Source organism: Lepus europaeus, chromosome 19, assembly GCF_033115175.1.
Source record: "Lepus europaeus isolate LE1 chromosome 19, mLepTim1.pri, whole genome shotgun sequence".
Lineage (NCBI taxonomy): Eukaryota > Metazoa > Chordata > Mammalia > Lagomorpha > Leporidae > Lepus > Lepus europaeus.
Window position 1 is genome coordinate 7,526,365 of NC_084845.1, and position 27,742 is coordinate 7,554,106.

The 27,742-nt window shown below is 41.5% G+C and overlaps 2 protein-coding genes and 1 pseudogene across 2 annotated transcripts; 1 reads left to right on the forward strand and 2 right to left on the reverse strand.

Annotated features, from left to right (window-relative positions):
- Positions 1–1,560: 1,560 nt before the first annotated feature.
- Positions 1,561–2,406, forward strand: LOC133748850 (vomeronasal type-1 receptor 4-like). Its single transcript, XM_062177896.1, has one exon. The coding sequence runs from the start codon at positions 1,561–1,563 to the stop codon at positions 2,404–2,406; it is 846 nt and encodes a 281-aa protein (XP_062033880.1).
- Positions 2,407–16,158: 13,752 nt separating this feature from the next.
- On the reverse strand, positions 16,159–17,064 carry LOC133748053 (vomeronasal type-1 receptor 4-like). Its single transcript, XM_062176577.1, has one exon. It carries the CDS (start codon positions 17,062–17,064, stop codon positions 16,159–16,161), a length of 906 nt encoding a protein of 301 aa, XP_062032561.1.
- A 9,426-nt stretch (positions 17,065–26,490) lies between these two features.
- LOC133747596 (vomeronasal type-1 receptor 4-like) lies at positions 26,491–27,442 on the reverse strand (annotated as a pseudogene).
- Between the last annotated feature and the right edge of the window lie 300 nt (positions 27,443–27,742).

The window sequence follows — 27,742 nt, forward strand, 5'->3', positions numbered from 1 at the left end:
GTGCAGGGACCCAAGGACTTGGGCCATCTTCTGCTGCTTTCCTAGGCTATTGCAGAGAGCTGGATTGGAAGTGGAGCAGCCAGATCTCGAAGAGGTGCCCAAATGAGATGTGGCATTGCAGGTGGCGCTTTCACCCTCTACCCCAAAGCGCCGGCAAATCTAGGATACTTTTTAAAATTAAGAGTAGTTAACATTGTTGACCATATTAGGTAACACAATTTCAAGTAATTTCAGCTGATATAGTCCTGAATTATAAAGAAATTTGAAGGCACGAATAGGAGAATGGAAGACAAGTACGCTGTATTGATGAGTTTCTTACACGTAGGATTTCTTTCCTCTGTTAGATGATTAGAAGCCAGTATGGTAGTAGAGTTGATGCCAGAAGACAAAGTTGTTGTAAATCTGGGACTGCAGCTCAGGAAGTTCAGATACTCTATGACTGTGGTCAGTCTGGAGGAGACACTTATGAAATTCACTAGCAATCTCTGTAGGAAGGAAGGTGATGCCTTACATGACAAAGACATGGTCTCTGAGGGAATGACATAAGCAAAACTCCTTAGTCCAATAAACGGAGATGAATCACCAAGTCAGCCTCAATGACTGTCATATTCTTCCTGTTCTTTTTGTGAACCAACTGTTTCTGTTGCATGAGAATGCACAAAAAATGTTGAGCTAAAGTTTTAGATGTGGTGTAGGGAGAAAGACACAGGATTGCTTGCTTAGACTACATTCATCAACCATGTGTGTGTCTGCCTCTTGGGGCCAGAAACTTTGAGGGCTCTCCCATGCATTGTGGGAAATTTAGTTGCATTCCCAGCCTCTGCACACTGTGTCTCAGGAGCTCTGCCGCATATTTGAGAACAAAAATGTCTCCAAACGCTGTGGTTATATGAGGAGAGGCAAAATCCCAACTTGGAAACCTGGTATTCCATTTTGTATTTTTAAATTAATGATTCTTATTGACTGGTATAATATGAGTGTTTACTCTGAATTTGTTAAAAATATTTCTTGTTGGAAAGAATTGTGTCTGCAGTGTAAATTCTAAAAAAGCAGTTCAAACACACACACTAGTCTTCATGCATTAGATGTAGAATATTCTTGAGAAAAGTGAGACATAGGTGAAGAGATTACAAGTACTGTAGTACTCTGAAGAGAATATCACATGCAAATTCTTCATTCCCGGAGGCCAACACAGCCTCATGCCATAGATGAGGATGTAGGAAGTGAGCATTTGATGTCCACCTTCTTCTTACCATGTAACTGTGCTCTGATGTTCACAGGGGGCCTGAAGTCCAGTCCTTGGAAGTAGCAGAGTTGGGCCTGAAATATAGATTTGAACTCTTCACCACCTGGCTCCCAAACAGAGCTGTTAGTCCTCATATTCTTCTACAGACTGCATTTTGAAAATTTCATAATACAATCTAATTTTCTGAGGATGCCAATTTAACTTAATTAAATCAGCTGAAGCATCATGTGAATATGTTACCTAGTGATGTGATTTATATCTTTTTTCTAATATGTCAGATTTGTATTGGTATCATGGCAAACGCCTTACTCTTCATGACACACGTATATACCTTCCTAATTGAGCCTCATCTGAAGAAACCAATTGATTCAATTTTCATGCATCTGACAGTGGTCAATATTTCAACCATTATGATCCGGTCAATACCAGAACTCATGTCATCCTTTGGAGTCAAAAATTTCTTTGATGATATTGGTTGTCAAACATTTCTGTACATATCCAGAGTGATTCGAGGTCTTTCCATAGGTACTACCTTTCTCCTGAGTGTATTTCAGGCCATCACTGTCAGTCCCAGTCATTCTAAATGGGCATGGCTGAAATCTAAACTCTCCAAGTGGATTTTCCCCTCTTTACTTTTTTTTTGGGTCTTCAACATGCTGATCCTCGCCAAAATATTTAATGGTATAAAAGCCAGATTGAATTTCACTGTGGTTGGTCAGGGATATGTTAATGCATATTGCCAATCCACTAAGCTCACAGAACATGAATCAATTTCATTCATAAGTATCTTGGTTATTTATGATGTAGTGTTCCTGGCACTTATGATCTTGTCCAGCCTCTACAAGGTGTGGATCCTCTACAAACACCACAGGAGGGCCCAGCACTTTCACAACCACTCTTCCAAGACATCTCCAGAAAACAAAGCCACCTACACAATCATTTGGATGGTATTTTGCTTTGTGTTCTTTTATTTGTCAAACAACTTTTTGACCCTTTATGGATATTATGCATCTGAGAAAAACGCAAGATTGGAGGGTATTGGTGGAATTTTAGCATCATGCTACCCGACATTTTGCCCCTTTTTTCTGATGAAACATAACAAAATTATTCTCAAACTGACTTCCTTCCTTTCAAATATGAGAATGACCTTTTGTCCATGAGCATTCAGTGGCTGATCTGACATCATCTTCAACAGAGGAGTCTGCATCAAGATTATATGAGGAAAAGAAGCCACAGGGCCATGGGGCACTGGAAATGGGGCTAGTTTGAGTGGAACTATGCAGTCCATTTAAAAACATTCACCTTTTGGAATGTTAACCTGAATCAAAATGTGTTAATCTTCATATAGATTACATAGTTAAGTAACATTCTGGGTTAAATGAACCTGTTGTATATCATTAAGCTAATTTTATCTGCTTGCTTTTGTCCTTTTGAATGGAGCTACTAGAAAATACAAAATTACATTTGGGCTTGCCTTGTATTTCTGTTAAACTGTGCTGATCACAGTGACTTCCTTTATCCATTCAGTATATAACACCGACCTTGCATATTTCAGGGACTCACCTAGAGGTTGGAAGTGCCCCAGTGACCTAAAGATAAAATGAAGTACAAAGAGCACTCAAGAATGTCTGTGATGCAGGAAAGATAGTTGTGTCTGTGAAAAGTGCTGTGAAAATAGAGCTGAATAAGAGGGTGGGACTCTGTTGGCAATTCAATCCTTACTTTAGAGTACAATGCCGGGGCACCTCCCGGCATCTGCGTAAATCCATCCATAATGGTCCCCTCCCCTTCTTACACTGATGTATTTGCTGTTTGGTTCCAATCCATTGGGATGTCAGTGAGAAGTGCCTCTACATTTAAATACTCATCAGCAGGGGCCTGATTCTTTCCCATTGCTCCAAGGTACATTGGCTTACAGTGTATTTACTTTGCTAAATCTTTAAACCAACGTCATTTTTTTTCTCAGTTTCATCTTCCACATCTTCATTTCTCTGTCTTACCTCATTGTTCAGTTCCAGTCCCCAGGGACAGCACACTGGTGACTGTAGCTTGAACCTTTGCACCAATCTTTGGTCCCAAGGCTAAGTAATTCCACCTCGCCTGTCCAAAGGTTCTGCAATTTCCCCTCTCTGCAGTTTTCTGTGGTTCAAACACATTATCTAACACCAGAACAAGGCTTTCCCATGCAGAAAAACAATTTTCTCCATGAGGTTTTAAAATTTGCTCTTTATCAGGATGACATTTGGAAATACACCTCAGAGACCTTCAGCACAGCAACTGTTTCATTCCTTCTTGGCTGTCTGTCCTCCCGAAGTTCCATTTCCCCTCAGGAAGTGTTGCTCCCATTGAGCAGGCATGGATGCCTTGTGGACAGCTCTCCCCCCATCCTCTGCCCTCCTCAACATCATGGCTTCATCTTCTTGATCAGTACTGTTGGAAATTATCTTTTCCTAGAATTTCCAAATTCAACTGAAATCTTAGGATTGGCTGTCCTCTCTTTCAAAAGTACTTTTTAAGATTTATTTATCTGAAAGTCAGTTACAGAGAAGGAGAGGCAGAGGCAGAGGCAGAGAGAGAGAGAATCTTCTATCTGGTGATTCCCTCCCTAGGTGGCTCCAGGTATCCCTAGTGGTTGTGGGGCCCAAGGACATGGGCCATCTTCTGCTGCTTTCCCAAGCAGATTATGAGCAGGGAGCTGGATCAGAAGTGGAGCTGCAGGGACTGAGCTAGTGCCCATATGGGATGCTTTTGTTGATGGCAGCACCCAGCACCCAGATCCAGACCAGCACAGCTGCCCTCACCCCTCACCCCTCCCTGGCTGTGCCCCATGTTGTCTGCTCTGGACCAATGACCCCACCACCCAGGTCTCCCGCTCACGCCCATTGTTCCCAGGCGTCGCTACTGAGTGGCTCCTAAATTCGCAGAGGAAATCATGTAGTTGCTGTGACTCTGTCCCGTGTGACCAGTGGCTGCTAAGAGAGTGCCGAGCCCAGTGCTGGCTTAGGTGAAATCGCACTTCCGGTTTGCGGCCTGATGCTCCTGCCCCTGAGCCTCCCAGAAGACTCTGCCTCTAAGGGCGCATAGCAGTGACGTCATGGGCAGGCCTGTATGTTGCCACTGTTAGGGTCCGGCTGAGGCCTCGCTGGAGGCTTGTTTGCATCGGGGTTTGCAGAGACCACCTCTGTCCTTGGTGAAAACCATGAACAATCCACAGGTATTTCCAACACAGAGCTATTATTCTTAGGAAATCCCTCGGTGAGGGTAACCATCACTGAGATTTCCTGCATGTTTGCCCTGCGCATACACGGGTTCTCCCCAGGCTGCCATTTTAACAGAATTTGATGGACTTGGAGGCTGAGAGAGCGGACATTGATTTTCTCAGGCTCATGGGACTGGCGTCTGGGATGAGGGCGCCAGTGCGGCCAGGCCATAGGAGCGCTCTCCCCCTGGTTGCTGGTGGCCATCTTGTCTCTGTGCCCTCCCGGAGAGAGGGGGAAGCTCTGGTCTCCTCCTCTTGAGGAAAAGAACTGTCAGAGCCAGAGCCCACCCTCACATCTGTCACTTTCCTTCCATTAAGACCTTATCTCCAAATACAATCACAAGTGACACTGGGCCTTAAGTGTTTGCGTTTCAGGGCAATACTCCATCTGTAACACACACACACACACACACGTGTTGTATTGACACTTAGAAACTGCCATACCTTTTGAATATATAACATTTAATGGCAGCACTTTAGGGATTTTTGGGGGGCAAAGGTGGTTTCTTTTTGAGTGGTTGCTGACTCATCTTCGTCAGGTGACAGATGATGACTGAACCAGGTCGCATGCAGTGCAAATTTTCGGACTTCTTCCCCCGCCCCCCTGAAACCCTTAACATTGGTTCCCTGATTGTGTCTGGTGCAATTCGTCTGATCATCCCCGAAGTGGCAGAATCTGAATTCAGCCCAACCAGGTTCAGAATGCATTGTGCTTCCAAAGCAGATGGGAAAATCCCAGTAAAATGCCCCCTACAGGATATTTCTTCCACACACCTTGCTTGGACTTCGACAGCTAGGCTCATGAGTACTTGCCTTATACAAGCTTCCTTTCTACCAATGTCATTGATGGCTTTCAAACAAAGCTCTTGAGGTCCTTCATCGTGGTTCACTGAATGCTTCCTGTGTTTCTGGTTTCTGGAAGGGTTTTTGCAGTATTCAGGTGATTCTGTCTCTATGTGTTTTAGAACTTGTACAAGAAGAAATCATTACTTTTGAGATATTTTAAACAATTGTGTTGATTGCTTCTGTTTTTCTCTTAACTGTATATAAGTTTTAATTTTTCTTCCTTTTTTTTTGATAGAAAGACACCCAGATAGGCAGACATAAATACTACTACCTGCTTGTCCTCTCCTGCAAATGCCCACTGCAGCCAGGTCTCCTACATGGGAGGCAGAAACCCATTTACTGGAGTTGTCAGCTGCTCCCTCAAAGTTTTTGCTGAGTCCACTATTGGAAACCCCAGAGCTGGGATTGGACTTAGATACTCGGTTACAGGATGTCTGCATCCTAGTTGACATCTTCACTGCCAGTTCAAAAACCCACCCTGTCAGTTTTTGCATTAGGTACAAATTTTGCTTTTGGCATTTTGTATTTACCAAATAGGAGCATTGCCCCACCCCTTCCATGGCAACTGGCTGTTGTCTACCACACACATTGTGAATCAAAATAAGTCTGGGTGACTATATGAATAAGGGAATATAAAAAGTGGTAAGCCCTTTGCTGGTGTGTCATACTCTTATCAGGTTAAGTAGTGGCCTGCAGCACCCACATCCTACGTGGGTGGCAGTTTGAGTCCTGACTGCTCCACTTCAGACCCAGCTCCCTACTAATGAGCCTGGAAAAAAATAGCAGAATATAGCCCATGTTTTTGGTCACTGCACTCATATGAGGGATCTAGTTGAAGCTCCTGACTCCTCACTTCGGCCTGGCCCAGCCCTGGCCATTGCAGCATTTTGGGGAGTCAACCAGCGAATGGAACACCACTCTCTCTGTTTGCCTCTGGATCTCCCTTGCTCTAACTCTGAATTTCAAATAAATAAATTAAAAAAAAAACCACAGTTGGATGAAGAATAAACACGGGATGAAACCGACAATCATATCCCAAAGTGACCATTTCATTCCTACACATTCTTTAATTCTGTATTAGCTGCCACTTTTCAGAGATTATCTTTATAATGATAGCAATATTATCTTTGCATATGCAGATTCATAAAATTTTGATAACTGGTATAAATCAATAGAATTATAAAAATAGTGGAAAAATCCCACACCATGGGAGGAATCTTATCAGCATTCTTACTTATTAACAGGAAGCCCAGAACAAAAGCAGCGGTATCAGTTTCAACAAGACATTTAACACCTTTACCTAACTGCATAGAAAAGCAATTCCCACAGTTACTCAAAATCCTCATGTTTCTTTTCCCAGCACACACGAGGCACCTGATATTAGCAACCATGCAGTAAACACAGAGTGTCTACAGCATTCAAGAGTTTAATTAACTTAGACACATGTTTTCTGAGTACAAAAATAGTTATGGACTAGAAAAAGCTTTTATTTTTATTTTTTTGACAAGCAGAGTGGACAGTGAAAGAGAGAGAGAGACAGAGAGAAAGGTCTTGCTTTGCCGTTGTTTCACCCTCCAATGGCGGCCGTGGCTGGCGCACTGCGGCTGGTGCACCGCACTGATCCGATGGCAGGAGCCAGGTACTTATCCTGATCTCCCATGGGGTGCAGGGCCCAAGCACTTGGGCCATCCTCCACTGCACTCCCTGGCCACAGCAGAGAGCTGGCCTGGAAGAGGGGCAACCGGGACAGAATCTGGCACCCCGACCGGGACTAGAACCCGGTGTGCTGGCACCACAGGTGGAGAATTAGCCTATTGAGCAGCGGTGCTGGCCTACCCCTTTTACTCTGAATTGCTGCCAAGAGTAAAGCCATGCTCAAAAATGTTATATAGGGCTGGCGCCATGGCTCAACAGGCTAATCCTCCGCCTAGCGGCGCCAGCACACCAGGTTCTAGTCCTGGTCGGGGCGCCAGATTCTATCCCGGTTGCCCCTCTTCCAGGCCAGCTCTCTGCTGTAGCCCAGGAGTGCAGTGGAAGATGGCCCAAGTGCTTGGGCCCTGCACCCCATGGGAGACCAGGAGAAGCACCTGGCTCCTGCCTTCAGATCAGCGCGGTGCGCCAGCCACAGTGCACTGGCCGTGGTGGCCATTGGAGGGTGAACCAATGGCAAAAGGAAGACCTTTCTCTCTGTCTCTCTCTCTCACTGTCCACTCTGCCTGTCAAAAATAAAAAAAATTTTTTTAAAGTTATATAAATCATCCCTCAGAGAAATGAAAATTTACAAAACCAACTCTACCAAAGAAAATAATAAAAATTGCACATGAGAATGTTTGCACGCTATTCATTCTCTTTGTAATTGATGATATAAAAATAAATTCTTTTATATAATATATATATATATATAACTTATATGGAATTTATAACTGGGCCGGTGCTGCAGCTCAATAGGCTAATCCTCCGCCTTGCAGTGCTGGCACACCGGGTTCTAGTCCCGGTCAGGGCGCCGGATTCTGTCCCGGTTGCCCCTCTTCCAGGCCAGCTCTCTGCTATGGCCTGGGAGTTAGTGGAGGATGGCCCAGGTCCTTGGGCCCTGCGCCCGCATGGGAGACCAGGGGAAGCACCTGGCTCTTGGCTTCGGATCAGCACAATGCGCCGGCCGTAGCGGCCATTGGAAGGTGAACCAACGGCAAAAAGGAAGACCTTTCTCTCTGTCTCTCTCTCTCTCACTATCTAATCTGCCTGTCAAAAAAAAAAAGAATTTATAACTGAACATACATCAATGTTAGGTACCAGGAGAAATGAAGAATGAGCAAAATAAAATTATCATGGTCCATCAATAGAAAACTTACATGTTGATGCACAGACTATACCTAGATCCATTTTTAATTTCATTTTTTCTGTATATATAAATATCAATGTAGATAGGACACACATAGCAAGCAAGCAAAAAGAGAGTGTCACAGAGATGAAAGTAGAACTAAAATTTAAAAATTCATACAAAAATTATAAATGCAGTAGAGGATAATCATAGCCAGCCTATTCAGAAGATTAAAAAGTAGCTTAAAATAAGTGATATCAGAAATAAAAGATGAGACATGGAAACTGATACTACAGAAATACAAAGCATTATAAAAACATACTACAGACAAGGATATACAAGAGAAGACCATGAGCTAGAAGTAATGAATCAGTTCCTAAAACATACAACTACCTAGACTGAATCACAAAGAAATATCAGTGGAAGTAATGAATAAATTCCTAGAAACATGCAAACTGCCAACATTGAATCACAAAGAAATATTAAATCTGGAAGGGAATTTCTTTATATTCTTAAATTGTATCTATGAACTATGTTGAATATGCTAAAACTGATTAAAAACTGAAATAAAACATATTAAATAAATATTAAATCTGAACAGAAGAAAAGGCATAACACGATTGGTAGTATATCACAGGGAAAAAGGTACCCTTAACTATTGTTGGTAGTAAACCCACTATGGAAGACAGTTTAGATACCTCAGAAACATGAATATAGTCCTACCATATGACCCCGCCATCCCACTCTTGTTAATTTACACAAGGGCAATGAAATCAGCATATGAAAGAGCTATCAGTACCCCCATGTTTATTGCAGATCAGTTCACAATAGCAAAGACATGGAATCAACCTAAATACCTGTCAAATAAAAACTGGATAAAGAAATTATGGGATATGTACTCCATAGAATACTACACAGCAGTTAAAAAAAGAAATTTGGTCATTTGCAACAAAATGAATGAAGCTGGAAAACATTTAGTGAAATAAGCCAGTCTCAAAGGAACAAATATCAGATGTTCTCCCTGACCTGTGATAACAGAACACCTAAAAGGCAATCTGTAGAAGAAAAAATGGACACCTTGAGAAGCAATGACTTGAGCAGCCCATACCTTCACTGAACAGTTTTGGTTTTTGTATTTTCATTTTTCTCCTTTTCATTCATTTTCTCTTATTTTCCTTCATACTAATTGGTGAGCTCTTTACTTAACATAGTTAACCATATATGTATAAAATTAATTGAATATAGATCTTAGTTAAAAATAAGAGTCAGAATAAGAGAGGGAAATGGAAGAGGGTCAGGAGTGTGGGTGAGATGGCGGGCACAGAGGGAAGAATCACTGTGACCCTAAAGTTGTAATTGTGAAAAGTATGAAGTTTGTAACTGTAAAGCTTTATAGTGCTGCATACATTCCTATGGACCTACTTCTAAGGGCACAGCTTAAAAACTTGCCATGGGACCTTAAATCCCCTTAAGCCCAGTGCTAAAAATACATTCTAAGTGTTATAGTGAGCATATGCATAGGATTAAGTGTCAAAGTGATCATATAAGTAGGATAAGTGTTTGGTAATAATAATAGGCAGAATTAAAAAGGAGTAGATGCTCCAACATGGGAAGCAGTTGATACAGCAGACTCATAGAATGACAATTGCCTTAAGTAGCACTCTGACCTCAGAATCGACCCTTAAGTTATTCTGGTCTGGCTGAAAAGCCCAGGGGAGCATTTCAGGCATGGAAAGCCAAGACGCTGTGGCAAAAATTGATCTGTGCACTAACTTCCTATGCAGGACCTCTATCCTCAAAGTGTTGTATTAAGAGAATTAATGTAAAATTTGTTCTCAAAGAATTACATCGTTTTAGTGTACTAAGTGGAGGATATTCTTATGTCACACAAATTATAGTTATATCCAAGTGGTCACAAAAGCTGTACCATTCTTGTTTTCAACTTTAAAGATAATTTGCAAAAAAAAGCACATTACCATCTAGATGCAATAACTTTAACCAGTCCATGTCTGGACTGTTGAGGAATAGCTTTTTTTTTTTTATGTTTTTTGTTCTTAGGGGTTTTTTTGTTTGATTTTTTTACTTTTTCTTTCTTTTTCTTTTCCACCCTTATACAAATTCCTAAACCCATTACCCAGAATATAATTAATTTTCTGTGTATGAAGTTAAATGAAAATAGATATTAATAATACACAAGACTGCAGCTCTCTGCTGTGGCCCAGGAAGGCAGTGGAGGATGGCCCAATATATACTGTTAAATGCATTATTGAAACATAAACTCAAAATTCAGGTTATTTCTGAAGAATAACAAAGTTAACGAACTTCTAGAAGGAGGGTACCACTTCCTAAAGAGAAGACACCAATCACGCCAGACTTAAGAAAAACCATTTTCACAATGATTTCCAACAAATGCTTCCATGGTTAGGTACAAAAAAATCAATAAGCTCTTCCTGAAGAGAGAAACAAACAGCATTCTGTTAATACATTTTGATTAATAAATAAGGCTAAAGTAATTAATAAACAAGGTTGAAAAGCATAATAATGAGACTACCTACTCCAAGTGTCAAATGGAAAATAACCTACAGAAATTGATTGTAAATGAATTCAGTGTTCTCCAAAATGAGTGTAGCAACAGACCAGGAGATTATCTACATATGAAGGGTAAAGGGAACATTATAACTGTTACATGTAAAATTCACTACAGTTGTAGATTAAAGGAGAAGAATGGGTTAGCACTTCAGTTGATACATAAAATACTGTGATAAATTCTATTACTATAAATGGCTAAAAATTATATAGCAAAAAATATTCTGTGATAGAAAATCTACAATGTTAACACTATCATATAATGGCTAAATATCACCATGTTTTTGCTTTGAGACAAATAAATAAAAATAGCTGCTATTTCTACTTCTATTCATCATGTTTTTTCAGGGGTCTCTTTTAAGAAACAGAATAATATCAATGTCATTACAAAGAAACAGTCTTATCATTGATGGATTATATATTTTAAGAAAGACATTCACAGAGACATTGGCTAAATTACTGAAAGATTTGATGAATTTTCAAGGATACTGAGAGTGAAGTCAGAATAAAAACCATCTGAATTTCAAACATAAATTGCTCTTTTTAATATATCAAAAACATAGCATAAATGTCACAATATGTGATAAAATCTCTAATCAGAAATGATGACATAAATTGATCTAAATGTGGCTGCACCCTTTTTAAAGACAATGGGTATACATTAATTTGAAATGAGAAGTAATAACTAGAAATGGATGATGGCATAAAGACAAATGTAAATAACAACAAAGTAGGAAAGGAGTTTTTAAAATGAAATTAGAGGCACATTTATTCCAGTGTCCTAAACATCCAGGTAGGCACTGAAAAGAGCAGAGCATAGGGCAAAAGCAAAGAACACTCATGGGCGAGGGCAGTGAGAGATGTGGAGAGGTTCAGACAATGGGAAAAGAAAAGAATGAAGCACGAGAAAACAAATAGTGAGATGAAAGAAAAAAGTGTCACCAAGAACAAGAACATATAAGTAAAGGTCACAGAAACGTGGAGGATGAATCTGAAGACAACAAAAAGAAGTTGGTGTGAGCAGGCATAGTGGGAGTGGGCAGGGGGAGAGGCCTCGCCGCCCTCCCCCCCAGGCTGAGGGTGCAGCGTCCTTACTAGGTGTGTGCTGGACAGGCTGGGGCTGCCCGGCACTGACTGTGGATCAAGCCCAGGCTGGCGGGACGTCTCATCCCGGTGGACACCGGTCACCTTTGTTGCCTGCTACATCCACGGCCCTGTTTATCGTAGTCACTTTGATGAACCCGGGAGAACCCCAAATCGCCCTCCAAGACACACAATGAGTCTCCTGGGTAGCGCATGGGGTTTCCTCCCTGCCAGCGCAAAGTCGGTGCTTGGGGCTGCGTTTTCCCCAGGTGAGCAGTGTCAGAAAGTAAACTTCAGGACAACACAAGTCATCAATTCGTCTCCAACAGCTGGTGGCAATCATCTCACTATTGGCTTCTTAATTTTCTTATTCAAGACCTGAAGTTTGACTTTATTTTTCCTTTAAATTTGGGGCTCATTTCTATGAGTTTCTGTTTTTACCTCTCAATCCTACTAATGTCTTTTTGGGGAATCACTTTGTTATCATTATATATTTAAACATTTGTCTGAAAGCAGAATGAGAGAGCAAGACAGAGACTCAGAGAGTATCTTCTATCTTCTGGTCCTATCCCCAAATTGTGAAAATGACTGAGGATGCTCCAGGCTGAAGCCAGGAGCCAGGAATCCCAGATATGAAACTGTTTGGCCCAGGTACTGCTTTCTTAGGCACCCATAAGGAAGCTGCTTTGACCAAGGGGCAGCTGACACTCCACGGGCAGGCTGGTTTACAAGCAGGAGGTTAACCTGCTGCCTATTACCGGCCCCTGCTGTACTTGTTCTGGTATCATTGTTTTCTTATAAGGTGCTCATTCAATCCTCACACTTATTTACATAATGGACTTTATAGAAAGGAATTTTAATTCACTTTTGGTCATGTTTACTAGGGGTTCTATGAGCTTCCTGTACTAGGATGTCTCTGTCCTTCTCCAAACCAGGGAAATTTTCTGCTAGTATCTCACTAAAAAGGCCTTCTAATCCTTTCTCCCTCTCCATGCCTTCAGGAACTCCTAGGACCCGAATGTTTGGTTTTTTTTTTTAATAGTAGCCTGTAGATTCCTGACAGTATTTTTTAGATTTCTGATTTCCTCTTCTTTTCTTTGATTTGACTGTTTCCTTTCCTGTCCTCTGTCTTCTAATTCCGATATTCTCTCTTCTGCTTAACCCATTCTGTTTTTAAGGCTCTCTAATGTGTTTGTCATTTGATCTATTGAGTTCTTCATTTCATTATGGTTTCTTGTCACTATCACAGTTTCATGTTCTACTAGTTGTTTCATTTCATTTTGATTCCTCCTTAATGTTTCATTTTCATGTGACAGATTTTCTATCTTGTCCATTAAGGATTTCTGTAGTTCAAGAATTTGATTTTGAGAACTTCTTAATGTTCTTATCAATTTTTTGAGATCCGCTTCTTGCATTTCCTCTATCTCTTCATCTTCATAATCTTGCATTGGGGTGTCTTGTTTATTTGGGGGCATCATAGTGTCTTCCTTGCTCTTGTTCCCTCGGTTTCTACATTTGTTGTTTGGCATGTTGGAGATAATTTATGGTTTTTTTTTTTTTGCTGTGGTGTTTTTTTCTCATTATACTATGCCTCTAAGTGGGCTGTCTGCTTTGATGGATCCTTAGAGGCTGTGATGGGTGTGGCCAGAGAGCTCTGTTTGATTCTTCAGGTTTACGGGTGTGCTAAAGTGACTCACCCAGATTGTTCTCTCCCTTGCTCCTTGCTCGATCTCTCTCTCTCTCTCTCTTTCTCTCTCTTTCTCTCTCTCTCTTTTTGACTCAGTTGGGAAGTAATTCCGCACAGCTGAGTGGAATTGAGGGTAGTTGAAATCTGGTGTCTGTGAGTATTCGTTTGATCTACCCCTGGGACCACACAAAGAGTTTATGCAGCTCTCAATGTGTTCTCAAGTTTCGCCACAGTCCCAAGGATACCGAGTTTGTGTACTCGGTGAGTTCGCTCGCCCCCCCTCGGATTTGCACAGTCTCAGATCATTTGCTCCACCTGCTTTCACTATTTTCTAACCTCCTGTTATTTCTCCCGACCAGAGTCAAGTTTTTCTGCTTGGCTACTCGCGGTTGCCGCTTTACATATGTAAAATTGCGCCTGCTCTTTGTCTTGCTCTGCTTTGTAAGGTGAGTGGAGAGAGAGGCTAGTGTCCGTGTTGGTTCCCCTGATTTATTCATTTATTTTTTTCTCTCCTCCAGTCAGCCTGGTGAACTTTGCCCAGTGGGGCCTCAGGCCTCTGCCTTTCCCCGCCAATGTCTCGGGTTTCTGAGGTTTTTGTCTTACCTCCCGTTCCCGTGCCGGCGAGATTCTGTGGCTTGACTCCCGCGGCTGGGCTTCCATGCAGTGGGCTCCCTGTAGGTCCTCTGTGTCACATCCACTATATCTGGAAGCATATCCTCTGCAGTTTTTTTCTTGAGTCTTTTCCTGAGGCTACAGTAACTCCACTTTTATTAAACTATCTTTTCCCAGACTATCGGTGCATGCCCTCACTATCCGCCATCTTGGCTCCAACCCCCCACGACATTTTTCAAAAGAGGGAATCCAAATGGCCAATAGACACATGAAAAAATGTTCAAGATCACTAGCAATCAGGGAAATGCAAATCAAAACCACAATGAGGTTTCACCTCACCCCGGTGAGAATGGCTCACATTCAGAAATCTACCCACAACAGATGCTGGAGAGGATGTGGGGAAAAATGGACACTAACCCACTGTTGGTGGAAATGCAAACTGGTAAAGCCACTATGGAATTCAGTCTGGAGATTCCTCAGAAACCTGAATATAGCCCTACCATACAACCCAGCCATCCCACTCCCTGGAAATTACCCAAAGGAAATTAAATTGGCAAACAAAAAAAGCTGTCTGCACATTAATGTTTATTGCAGCTCAATTCACAATAGCTAAGACCTGGAACCAACCCAAATGCCCATCAACAATAGACTGGATAAAGAAATTATGGGACATGTACTCTATAGAATACTATACAGCAGTCAAAAACAATGAAATCCAGTGATTTACAACAAAATGGAGGAATCTGGAAAACATCATGCTGAGTGAAACAAGCCAGTCCCAAAGGGACAAATATCATTTGTTTTCCCTGATCGGCGACAACTGAGCACAAAAAAGGAAACCTGAGGAAGTGAAATGGACACTATGCAAAACAGTGACTTGATCAGCACTTGTCCTGACTCTTGATGAACAGCTTAATACGTTATCCCTTTTAGTATTTTTTTGCCTAATTAATACTATTTGTTGAACTCTGTAATTAACACACAATTATTGTTAGGTGGCTATATTTAACTAAAAAGTTATCCCTGTTAAATATAAGAGTGGGAAAAAGAGAGGGAGGAGATGTACAATTTGGGACATGCTCAATCTGACTTGCCCCAAATGGTGCGAGGGGATTCCAATTCAATCCCATCAAGGTGGCATGTACCAATGCCATCTCACTAGTTCAAGTGATCAATTTCAGTTCACAATTGATCATAATGATAGGTCTAAGAGTCAAAGGGATTACATAAGCAAGACTAGTGTCTGGTAATACTAACTGACAGAAGTAAGAAGGAGAGGACGATCCAACATGGGAAGCAGGATACACAGCAGACTCAGAATGGCAGATGTCCTAAACAGCTCTCTGGCCTCAGAATCAGCCCTTAAGGCATTTGGATCTGGCTCAAGAGCCCATGAAAGTATTTCAGGCATGGAAAGCCAAGACACTCTGGCAAAAAAAAAAGACCTAAAAGAAAGATCTCTGCAAGTGAGATCCCAGTGGAAAGAACAGGGCCATCAAAGATGGAGGTACCTTTCTCCGAAGGGAGGAGAGAACTTCCACTTTGACTATGACCTTCTTGAAATAAGATCAGAATTGGTAAACTCAAAAGGCCTCCATAGCTTGGGAACTCATGACAAGAGCCTAGGGTGATTATAATGCCAGAAACAAGAATGTCAAATTGTAAATCAACAACAGTAGTCACCATGCACTTACTCCTCAATGTGTTGTACAATGTGAATTAATGCTATAACTCAAACTCAAACAGTATTTTACACTTTGTGTTTCTATGTAGGTGCAAACTGCTGTAATTTTTACTTAATATATACTAAATTGATCCTCTGTAGATAAAGATAATTCAAAATGAATCTTGATGTGAATGGAATGGGAGAGGGAGTGGGAGATGGGAGGGTTGTGGGTGGGAGGGAAGTTAAGGGGGGCAAAAAGCATTGTCATCCATAAGATGGACTTTGGAAATTTATATTTATTAAATAAAAGTTTAAAAAAGAACAGTTAACTCTTTTAAAAAAGGCATTCTCATCATTAAAGGGAAGAAATTAATTTGGGTATATTTTTGTTATTTTTCATCAGCAAAAATGGGCAGAATGTTGGGTAGCATGATGATAATATTCCAGCAATGCCCACCATCCTTGAGTCTTTCTGAGGTCTATAATATGCATAAATGTCCATAAAATTGTTGCAACAATAAAAGAACACAAAACAAAATGCAAGCAAAAGGATAATATGGGTGGCTCTGTTTTCTGGTGACATCTGCCTGGAAAGGCTGGAGCTGTGGAGGTGCCGGGCTCTCCTGTGGTGTCTGTAGAGGAGCCCCACCATGTAGAGGCTGGACATGATCATTGGTGCCACAAACAGGACATCACGAGTCAAGATGACACTTATAAATGACCCTGAATGGCGATCCCCAGACTGCCTGGTTTGACAGTACGCATGGACAAACCCATGACCAATGACAGTGACATTCCATTTGGCTCTTACAGTCTCAATGATGTGGATGTAGATCAGCATGTTGATGATCCAGAAGACTAGGAAAGAGGGGAAAATCCAGGTAGACAACTTAGATTTCAGCTTTGCCCATTTAGAATGACTGGGACTGATAGTGATGGCTTGAAAAGCACTCAGGAGAGAGGTGGTGCAGATGGAAAGACCCCGGGAGACTCTGTAGATGTAAAAAACTGTTTGACAGCCAGCATTATCTAAAAAACGTTTGACTCCAAAGGATGACAGGATGTTTGGTATTGACTGGAAGACAATGGTTATAATATTGGACATTGTTAGGTGCATGAAAATGGAATCTATGGGCTTCTTCAGCTGAGGCTGGATTAGGAAGTCATAAATATAGTTCATAAAGAGAAGTGAATTGGCCATGACACCAATAAAAATCTGAGCTATGAGAAAAAAGCTCAAAATTGTGTCACCTGGAAACATGTCAATGATGTTTCAGTTAGGTAAGGTTGGCATCCACTGAAAAATAAATAGATGGTACGGTGACATGATGTTTTAACAAGGAGCCTTTGAATAATGTGAAGACTGACAGTTTGGTGTTGAGGGTGGGGCAAATGGTCAAATTTTCTGTTTCGGTCTTGGCCTTGCCATTTCCAGAAATAGAATAGAGGGCAGTGTTTGAACTTCAGACTACAGAAATAAGTGATATGAAGAAGGAGAACCCGGATGCTCACATCCTACATTCCCATTAGTGCATGCTGCCATCTGTGAATGACAAATTACATTAAAAGTGGTTTTTTTCTTCAGAGTATTAGATTGTTTCTTACCTCTGATGATATGTGTATATCCTATCCTTTCTAAAGAACACTACATTTCTGATACAAGTACAGTACTATGAATATCTGAACCTCTTTTTTACCATTTTTATTGCAGACACAATTCTTTCTAGAGAGAAAACATTTAACCACTCACATATTATGACACTCTAAATACATAATTCATTTTTAAAATACAGAAATATAGCATAGAGTTTTCAAGTGGGCTTTTTCTCCCCTCATCCAAGCAGCAGTGGTTGGAGACATATTTGGTCTCACACTTGGTGCAGAGCTCCTGTCACTTAGTGGGTAGAGGCCAAAATTGCTGTTAAATTTCCCACCATGCACTAAGTTTCCTACAAGCACAGGATAGCTCAAACCACAGAACTTTTGGGCCCCAAGAAGAAGTCACATGAGACTTGATAAACCCAGTCTAGCAAATAATCACTGAGTTGTGCTCCCCGCAGCACATGTAAAATAAACATTTTGGCCCAAACATCTTTTGAACACTTTTAGGGGAAACAGAGTGAGTTGATTCACAAATACAGTGAGAACAGGAATGGTATGACAGTCACTGAGGGTGACTTCTAAATTAATAACTTTTTTATATTTATCAATTGATACTTAATAGAAAAATAAGGACATTTAAAGTTCAAAATAGCAAACAACCATAATTCCTGTGACGACACTGGGAAATTTCATCCTCTATATATTAATAAAAAATTAATAATGTATTATAGTATTGATATTTGCTCACAACATAGCTCTTACAATGCTCTCACCAACATATGTTTCTTTGGAAGGTGAATGGTATGACAATGAACTTAGTTGTAGTACTCATCAAATGTATGTCAAATCATCCCAATATTTTAGCTATCAAATAGGCTTCTATCTAACAATTATACCAGACAAAGCTGAAAACAGTCTAAATCACAAAGTAAAAGCAGAGAAAACAAGAATCAAAAAATGCCACATCCCAAGTATGTGCTGTCCAATGCATCCATATAAATACAAACACACAGTCCAAAAGTAATTGGATGGGGCATGATACATATGGCCAATGTTGAGCTCTAGACATAAGGTGTGTCCATTAAATATTAGACACATGAAACTTCAAGATCATTACAATCTTTGTAGAAGAAACATGTCCAATAAAGAAGAAAGACAAAGTCCAAAATAAAGGAAGATGACAAAATACAAGCTAAGCAACAGAAAGCAAGTGCATGGCAAATAACACTGGAAAACAAACGTTTATGGAACAAAAGAGCAGAATATAATGAATTGTGCATGACAATAATGAAGGCTGTAAATCTTTGAGAATCAACACTAAACACACAAAAACATGAAAGGATCAGAACATGGAAGGGAATCCACCACTTACCTCTGTAAGTGTAAGACACATAAGCAAAGGCTTCTGCAACTTCAGAACCACCAAGCAAAGACAGACAATGAAGCTGAGCAGCTCAGTTCATCCTCTACACCTAATGCCTTAACCAACACATGTGTCTCCATCAAATGCCCAACCTCCCTTTTCACTATAATGTGCACATGTAATGAATGCAGCCATACAGCAAACACTGAACCGAATGAGAACAAAGTACAAGAGTTTAACTGAACAGAATAATTTATCATAGTAGAATTATAATGAATCCTAAAAAGGAAAGGATATCTGACTTAAAATGTTAAAAATCAAGCCTGAGAAGTTAAAAATATTTTTAAAAGACAGCATAGTGACTATGTCAGATTTGGAAGGTTGAGACACATGGGCAAATCCCCAGAAAACATGACTCACCAAAAATACATTAGGATCATAGAAAGTCACCTATGTGCAAAGTTCCTCGTGACAAAACTGAGTTGCAGGAATAAATACCATTCCACCAAGCATCCAAATGATCGCCTCAATGGTGAGGAATAAACAATGTCTAAAAACTCTTCCTATGGACAGAAAAAGAGCATTCTCTTAGTCACATAATGTAGTGAGCACAACACTGATTGCAACAGCTAATAAATCAAGTCTTAATGTACAGAAATGGGACTACCTACTCCATCAGTCAAATGGAGAATAACTTACACAAATTCATTATAAAGTGAATCAGTGCTCTCCAAAATGAGTCTACCAATGATCAAGAGAATTACCCAATTGGAAGGGTAAGGTGGGAATCATTTTACTAACAAACTGAGGTTCAGAAACCACGAAGACTTCTGAAGCTTCCCAGTAGTTTGTACATGTTCAATTCAAAAACCTTCAACACCAGATTTTTTGCTATTATCAATATTACATAGAAGTTGAAACTTGAATTTCCTCAGTATGTGACAATTCCCTGAAGCACTTGGTGAAGTGATTGTCATCTAACTTTAGCAGATTAGATGTGTGTTTATACTACCTCAATAGGATATTTTTTATTTGAAAGACAGAGTTACAAAGAGAGGTAGAGAAGAGAGAGAGGTCTTCCATCTACTGGTTCCCTCCCCAAATGGCTGCAATGGCTGGAGATGTGCCGATCTGAAGCCAGGAGACAGGAGCTTCTTCCAAGTCTCCTATATCAGTGCAGGGGCCCAAGAACATGGGTCATCTTCCACTGCTTTCCCAGACCACAGCAGAGAGCTGGATCAGAAAAGGAGCAGCCAGGACTAGAACCCGGCACCCATATGGGATGTGGGCACTTCAGGCCTGGGCTTTAACCCACTGCACCACAGTGTGGGCCCTAGGATATTTTAATTTCTGTAAATAAGGTGTGATTTCTGAATGCTTTCTCCTACATTATACCATGAAGTAGAACAAAGAAAAAGGTGAACGGTAAGGTTAGCATTATGAAGATATGTGTAAGATCAACCACAGCTGTCATAGAGGAGAAAAATGGTTAAAGTTTATATAACAGAGCAAAAAGAAAGGCTTAGCATTACATGATAAAAGATCTACAAGGTCAATGCTAACATGTAGTGATTATGTATTGAAAATCCTTGATTTGAATTGGATATGAGAAAAAATATCTTTTGTTCACTTTTATTTGTCATACATTTGCAAGGGTCCAATTTAAAAAGAACAATATTAATATAATTACAAAGAAATTAACAGGTTTTTTTTACCATTTAATAAGTGTTTTAAGAAAGATACTCAGGGTCTGCGCTGTGGCACAGCAGGTTAATGCCCTGGCCTGAAGTGCTGGCTTCCCATATGGGCACCACTTCTAGTTTCTGCTGCTCCTCTTCTGATCCAGCTCTCTGCTGTGGCCTGGGATAGCAGTGGAAGATGGCCCAAGTCCTTGGGCCCTGCCCCCACGTGGGAGACATGAAGGAAGCTCCTGGCTCTTGGCTTCATTTTGGCACAGCTCCAGACCTTGCACCCATCTAGGGAGTGAACCACCAGATGGAAGACCTCTCTCTATGTCTCTGCCTCTCTCTGTAAATCTGTCTTTCAGATAAATAAAATAAATCTTTAAAAAAATTAGATATTCATAGAAACATTGACTAAATTATTTAAATGATTTGAGAAAGTTTCAAGGTTACTGACAGCAAAGTCTGCATAAGAACTTTTATATTTCTAAAATTTAAAGGCTGATACTACTTACATAACAGATACATGAAAACATAATAGCTAATATATTATAAGATAAAAAACCTCTAACTAGAAATGATATCAATTGATCTAGGTGTGACTGAAGCCTTTTTAAATAAAAAGGTGCACACATTAATTTGAAACAAGAAGTAATAACTTAAAATGGAATTATGCCATAAAAAGGAATATACATTAAAATAAAAAATTATGACATGAAACTAGAGGCACATTCATTGCAGGGTCATAAACATCCAGGTAGGTACTGAAGCAAAGAGCAGAGCATAGGGCAGAAGCAAAGAGCACTCAGTGGACGGGGGCAGTGAGGGATCTGGAGAGGTTCAGAGACTGAGAAAGAAAAGAATGAAGAAGCGAAAACAAATGGAGGGATGACAAGAAACGGTGTCAATAAAAATAAGAACATACAGGTAAACTTCACAGAAAAACGCTGGAAGGATGAATATGAAAACATTAAAAGGAACCTGGTGTGCGTAGGTGGGAGAGGCCTCACAGACTTCTGCTCCAGGCTGGGGGTGCAGGGTCCTTACTGGGGTTGTCCTGCACAGGCAGGGGCTGCCTGGTACTGACTGTGGATCAGGTCCGGGCTGGTGGGACGTCTCCTCCCGGTGGACACCGGTCACCTTATCACCTGCTGCCTCCACCACCTTGTTTATCATTGTCACTTTGATGCCCCCAGGAGAGTCCAAAATCGCCCTCCCAGATGAAAAATTAATCAAGCGCAGTGGAATGTCAGTGTCTGGGGCTGTGTTTTCCCAAGCTGAATGTCAGAAAGTAAACTTCAGGATGACACACATCATCAGAAGTTCATCTCCATGCAGCTGGTGGCAATCATGTCTCACCAGCGGTTTCTTAATTTTCTTAGTCAAGACCTGATGTCTGACTTTATTTTCCCTTCCCAAGCTGTGATTATTTCTATGAAGTTCTGTTTTTGTCTTTATGAACTGTATTGACATCTTATGGAAAGTTACTGTTATTCTTTTTTAAACATTTATTTACTTATTTGAAAGGCAGAATAAAAGAGAGAGAGAGCTCTTTCATCTGCTGGTTCATTCTCCAAGCTGCCAAATGACTTGAGGATGGGCCAGACTGAAGCCAGGAGCCAGGAATTCCATCTTTGTGGAACTGCTGGGGCCCAAGTGCTTGGGTCACCCTCTGCTGCTTTCTCAGGCCCCCACAAGGAAGCTGCTTTGAGTGTGGGGCAGCTGACACTCTGTGGGGATGCTGGCTTACAAGAGGGAGGGTAAACTGCTGCACAGAATGCTGGCCCTTCCTGAACTTCTTCTAGTATCATTGTTCTTATAGAGTTCTATTTCAAGGGTTGACAAGATGTCACCCTCCCTCCCACCAGAGACCTCAGTGCAGAGACCACACTCGACCTCCCCCAGACTCCTTCCAGAACAGCTGGCAGATAACCTGCATGGAGCAGCCTGTGAAACAGCTAAGAGGAAAGTTCCCAGTGGCTTCTGAAAAGCCTCCCTGCCCATCCACAGCAAGTTCCCTCTTCAGCCAGATAAAACCCAGCCCCACACGTGCCCTCACACAGCCTCTTTGTGAGAACAGACTCTCCTCCCTCTTTGCTACACTAAAAGCAACCTGTCTCTGTTGAGGTAGGTCTCTGTCTCCTTTTCCATCTCTTTTCTGGGGGCTATGAATGGCCAGAACCCTGAGATATTCAAACCTAACAACACTTATTTATACAATGGATTGTATAGGAAGGAATTTATTTACTTTTCTCTAAATGGTTACCTAGAAATACTACTCTTAAGATTGAATGTTTTGGGATGTGAGCTATGAGTAACTTTTTGTATTCTATTATTTATTGTGGGGCTGGTTTTGGCATGGAAGGTAACTTTGCTACATGTGGTGCCAGCAGCCCATATGGGCACTGGTTCCAGTTCCCATATCCCACTTTCCATCCATCTCCTTGCTGATGTGCCTGGGAAAGCAGGGGAAGATGGCCCAAGGGCTTGGGCTCCTGCACCCATGGGGGAGACTTGGAAGAAGCTCCAGGCTCCTGGCTTTGGTCTGCCACAGCCCTGGCCATTGTGGCCCTTTGGGGGAGTGAACCAGAAGTTCGAAGACCTCTCTTTGACTGTCCCTAACTCTCTCTGTAAATCTGCCTTTCAAATAACTTTTTAAAAAGTCTGTAACTCATTATTATTCTACTCAGACAGAAGACCTGGCTGCAGTGGGCATTTGGGGGACAGAACCAGGAGGTAGTAGTATTTGTATGTCTGCCTATCTGGGTGCCTTTCTAGCCCAACCCCCCAAAAAATAAAAAGAAAAATTGAATCTTATAAAATATACAGTTAAGAGAAAAGCAGAAGCAATCAACACAATTGTTTAAAATACCTCCAAAAATAATGATTTCTTCTTGTACAAGTTCTAAAACACATAGAGACAGAATCACCTGAATACTGCAAAATCCTCCCCAGAACCAGAAACAGAAGAAACATTCAGTGAACCACGATGAAGGACTTGAAGAGCTTTGTTTGAAAGACATCAGTATAAAGGAGACTTGTATAGGGAAGGACTCATGATCCTAGTTGTGAAAGTCCAAACAAGGTGTGTGGAAAAAATATCCTGTAGGTGGCATTTTACTAGGATTTTACCATCTGTTTTGGAAGCACATTGCATTCTGAACCTGGTTGGGCTGAATTCAGATTCTGCCATTTTGGGGATGATCACACAAATGGCACCAGAGACAATCAGGGAATCAATGTTATGGGTTTCAGGGGGGTGGGGGAAGGAGTCCGCAGATGTGCACTGCATGTGACCTGGTTCACTCATCTGTCGCCTGAGGAAGATGAAGCAGAAACCACTCAAAAAGCAAACCGCCTTTGCCCCCCAAAATCCCTAAAGTGCTGCCATAAAAAGTTATATATTCAAGAGGTATGGAGGTTTCTAGGTGTCAATATGACATGTGTGTGTGTGTGTGTGTGACAGAGTACTGCCCTGAAATGCAAACGCTAAAGGCCCAGGGCCACGTGGGACTGTATTTGGAGATGAGGTCTTCACAAAAGGAAAGTGACGGCTGCCATGAGGGGGGCTCTGGTCCCATCAGAGTTCTTTTCCTCTCGAGGAGACCAGGGCTAACCCCTCTCTCCGGGAGGGCACAGAGACAAGATAACCACCAGCAGCCAGGGGGAGAGCGCTCCCACGGCCCGGCCACACTGGCACCCTCACCCCAGACGCCAGCCCCACAAGCCTGAGAAAATCAATGTCCGCTCTCTCAGCCTCCAAGTCCCCCAGATTCTGTCAAAATGGCAGCCTGGGGAGAACCCGTGGATGTGCAGGGGACGCATGCAGGAAATCTCAGTGACGGTTACCCTCACCGAGGGATTTCTGATATTGCCTCTGTGTTGCAAATACCTGTGGATTGTTCACGGATTTTACCAAGGGCAGAGGTTGTCTCAGCAAACCTGGTGATAAACAGCCCTTCTGTGAGGCTTTACCTGGGTCTTAGTAGTGGCAACATCCGGGCTTATTCATGACGTCACTGATCTGCCTCCTGGGGTGGAGCCATCAGGTGACCTGGAAACGTGATTTCACCTCTGAGCCTTTAGCGGCCTGAGCAGGAGAGTCCTCACAACTCTCAGCAGCCACTGGTGACATCGGACAGAGCCACAGCAACTGAGAGTTTCCTCTGCAAATTTAGGGGCCACTCAGTAGGGACGCCTGGGACCAATGGGCCTGAGCGGGAGACCTGATAGGTACGGTGGTGGGGTCTTTGATCCAGAGTAGATACCACGGGGCGCAGCCAGGGAGGGGTGAGGGGTGAGGGCAGCTGTGCTGGTTTGGACCTGGGTGCTGGGGCCTGGGTGTGGCCACAGTGAACATTCATAAAGCAAGAGAAACTGCTGAGTATTGTGCTACTTTCAAAATAATGTCTAGAAAATTCGTTGGGAGCTGGCGTTGTGGGCAGAGTGGGTAAGGCCGCTGCCTGCAACAATGGCACCCCATATGGGCACTGGCTCAAGTCCCAGCTGCTCCACTTCTGTTCCAGCTCTCTGCTAATAATGCACCTGGGAAAGCAGCAGAAGACAGCCCATGTCCTTTGGCCCCACACCCACATGGGATACATGGAGCCATCTAGCGAGAGAACCACCAGATGAAGATTTTCTCTTCCTCAGCCTCTCCTTCTGTGTAACTGAGTTTCAAATAAATAAATAAATCTTACAATGTACTTTTGAAGGAGAGGATGTCTAATCCTAAGACTTCAATTGAATTTGAAAAATTAAGCAAAAAAAAATTTCAAACTGTACTGATCAGGAAGATGAAACCATGATGAGGAGGAGGGCAGAGGAGGGGTTGAGAGCTGTCCACAGGGCATCCATGCCTACTCAATAGGGGCAATAGGGGAAATGGAACTTAGTGTGGACAGACAGCCAAAAGGGAACGAAACAGTTGTCTGTGCTAAATGTCTTTGAGGTGTACTTGCAAATGTCATCCTGATAACACATTTTAAAACCTCATGGAGAAAACAGTTTCTGCATGGGATGAGCCTCCTTCCGGTGTTAGATAATGTGTTTGAACCACAGAAAGCTGAAGAGAGGGAAATGGGAGCTCTTGAATGGTTGCAGGACCTTTGGACAGGTGAATGAAATTCCTTAGCCTTGGGAACAAATCTGTACAAAGGTTCAAGCTACAGTCACCAGTGTGCTGTCCCTCGGGACTAGAATGGAAAAATGAGGTAAATAATAAAGAGAAACTAAGATGTAGAAGATGAAACTGAGAAAAAAATTGCATTGGTTAAAAGATTTATCCAAGTAAATATAGTGTAAGCCAATGTACCATGGAGCAATGGGAAAGAATCAGGCCCTTGCTGATGAGTATTTAAACGAAGAGACACTTCTCACTGACCTCCCAATGGATCCAGATAATAAATACATCAGCATAAGAAGGGAAGGGGGTCATTATGGATGCATTTACACACATGCTGGGAGATGCCCCTGCATTGTACTCAATGTATATTAAGGATTGAATCTCCCACCGCTTCCCATCCTCTTATTCAGCTCTTTTTTCACAGCACTTTTCACAGACACAACTATCTTTCCTGCATCACAGACATTCTTGAGTGCCCTTTTTACTACATTTTATCTTTAGGTCACTGGGGCACATCCAACCTCTAGGTGAGTCCCTGAAATATGCAAGGTTGGTGTTATTTATTGAATGGATAAGGGAAGTCATTGTGATTAGCACAATTTAACAGAAATATAAGGCAAGCCCAAATGTAATTTTGTATTTTCTAGTAGCTCCATTTGAAAGAACAAAAGCAAGCAGGTAAAATTAGTTTAATGATAAACGACACATTCATTTAACACAAATTGTTACTTCACGGTGTAATCTATGTGAAGATTAATACATTTTGATTCATGTTAACTTTCCAAAACATGAATGTTTTTAAATGGACTGCATAGTTCCACTCAAACTAGCCCCATTTCCTGTGCCCCATGGCCCTGTGGCTTCTTTTCCTCATTTAACTTTGATAGAGACTCCTCTGTTGAAGATGATGTCAGATCAGCCACTGAAAGCTCGTGGACAAAAGGTCATTCTCATATTTGAAAGGAAGGAAGTCAGTTTGAGAATAATTTTGTTATGTTTCATCAGAAAAAAGGGGAAAAATATCGGGTAGCATGATGCTAAAATTCCACCAATACCCTCCAATCTTGCATTTTTCTCAGATGCATAAAATCCATAAAGGGTCAAAAACTGAATTAAAAAGAATTAAGAAGAACACAAAGCAAAATACCATCAAAAGGATTGTGCAGGTGGCTTTGTTTTCTGGAGATGTCTTGGAAGAGAGGCTGGAGGTGTGAATGTGCTGGGCCCTCCTCCGGTGTCTGTAGAGGATCCACACCATGTAGAGGCTGGACCAGATCATCAGTGCCAGGAACACTACATCATGAATCACCAGGATACTTATGAATGAAATTAATTCATGTTCTGCAAGCTTTGTGGATTGACAATATGCATTAACATATCCCTGACAGACCACAGTGAAATTCAATCTGGCTTTTACAGTTCCAATGATGTGGGTGTAGATCACCAAGTTAATGACCCAAAGAAAGAATAAAGAGGGGAAAATGCACTTGGAGAGTTTAGATTTCAGCCATGCCCATTTAGAATGACTGGGACTGACAGTGATGGCCTGAAATACACTTAGGAGAAAGCTAGTACCTATGGAAAGAGCTTGAATCACTCTGGATATGTACAGAAATGTTTGACAACCAATATCATCAAAGAAATCTTTGATTCCAAAGGATTACATGAGTTCTGGTATTGACCAGATCAGAATGGTTGAAATATTGATCACTATCAGGTGCATGAAAAATGAATCAATGGGCTTCTTCAGATGAGGCTCAATTAGGAAGGTGTATGTGTATGTAATGAAGAGCAATGAGTTTGCCGTGGCACTAATAAAAATCTGACATATTAGAAAAAAGGTATAAATCATATCACTTGGTAACATTATTACATGATTCTTTAGATGTTTTAATTAGGTTAATTTGGCATCCTCAGAAAATTAGGTTGTATTATAAATTTTATAAAATGAACTATTTTGAATAACATGACTAACAGGTCTGTTTGAGAGACAGGTGGTGAAATGTTCAAATCTATATTTCAGGCCCATCTGTGCTACTTCCAGGGACTGGACTTCAGGCCCCCTGTGAACATCAGAGTACAGTTACACGATAAGAAGAAGGTGGACATCAAATGTTCACATCCTACATCCTTGTCTATGGCATGAGGACATGTTGGCCACTGGGAA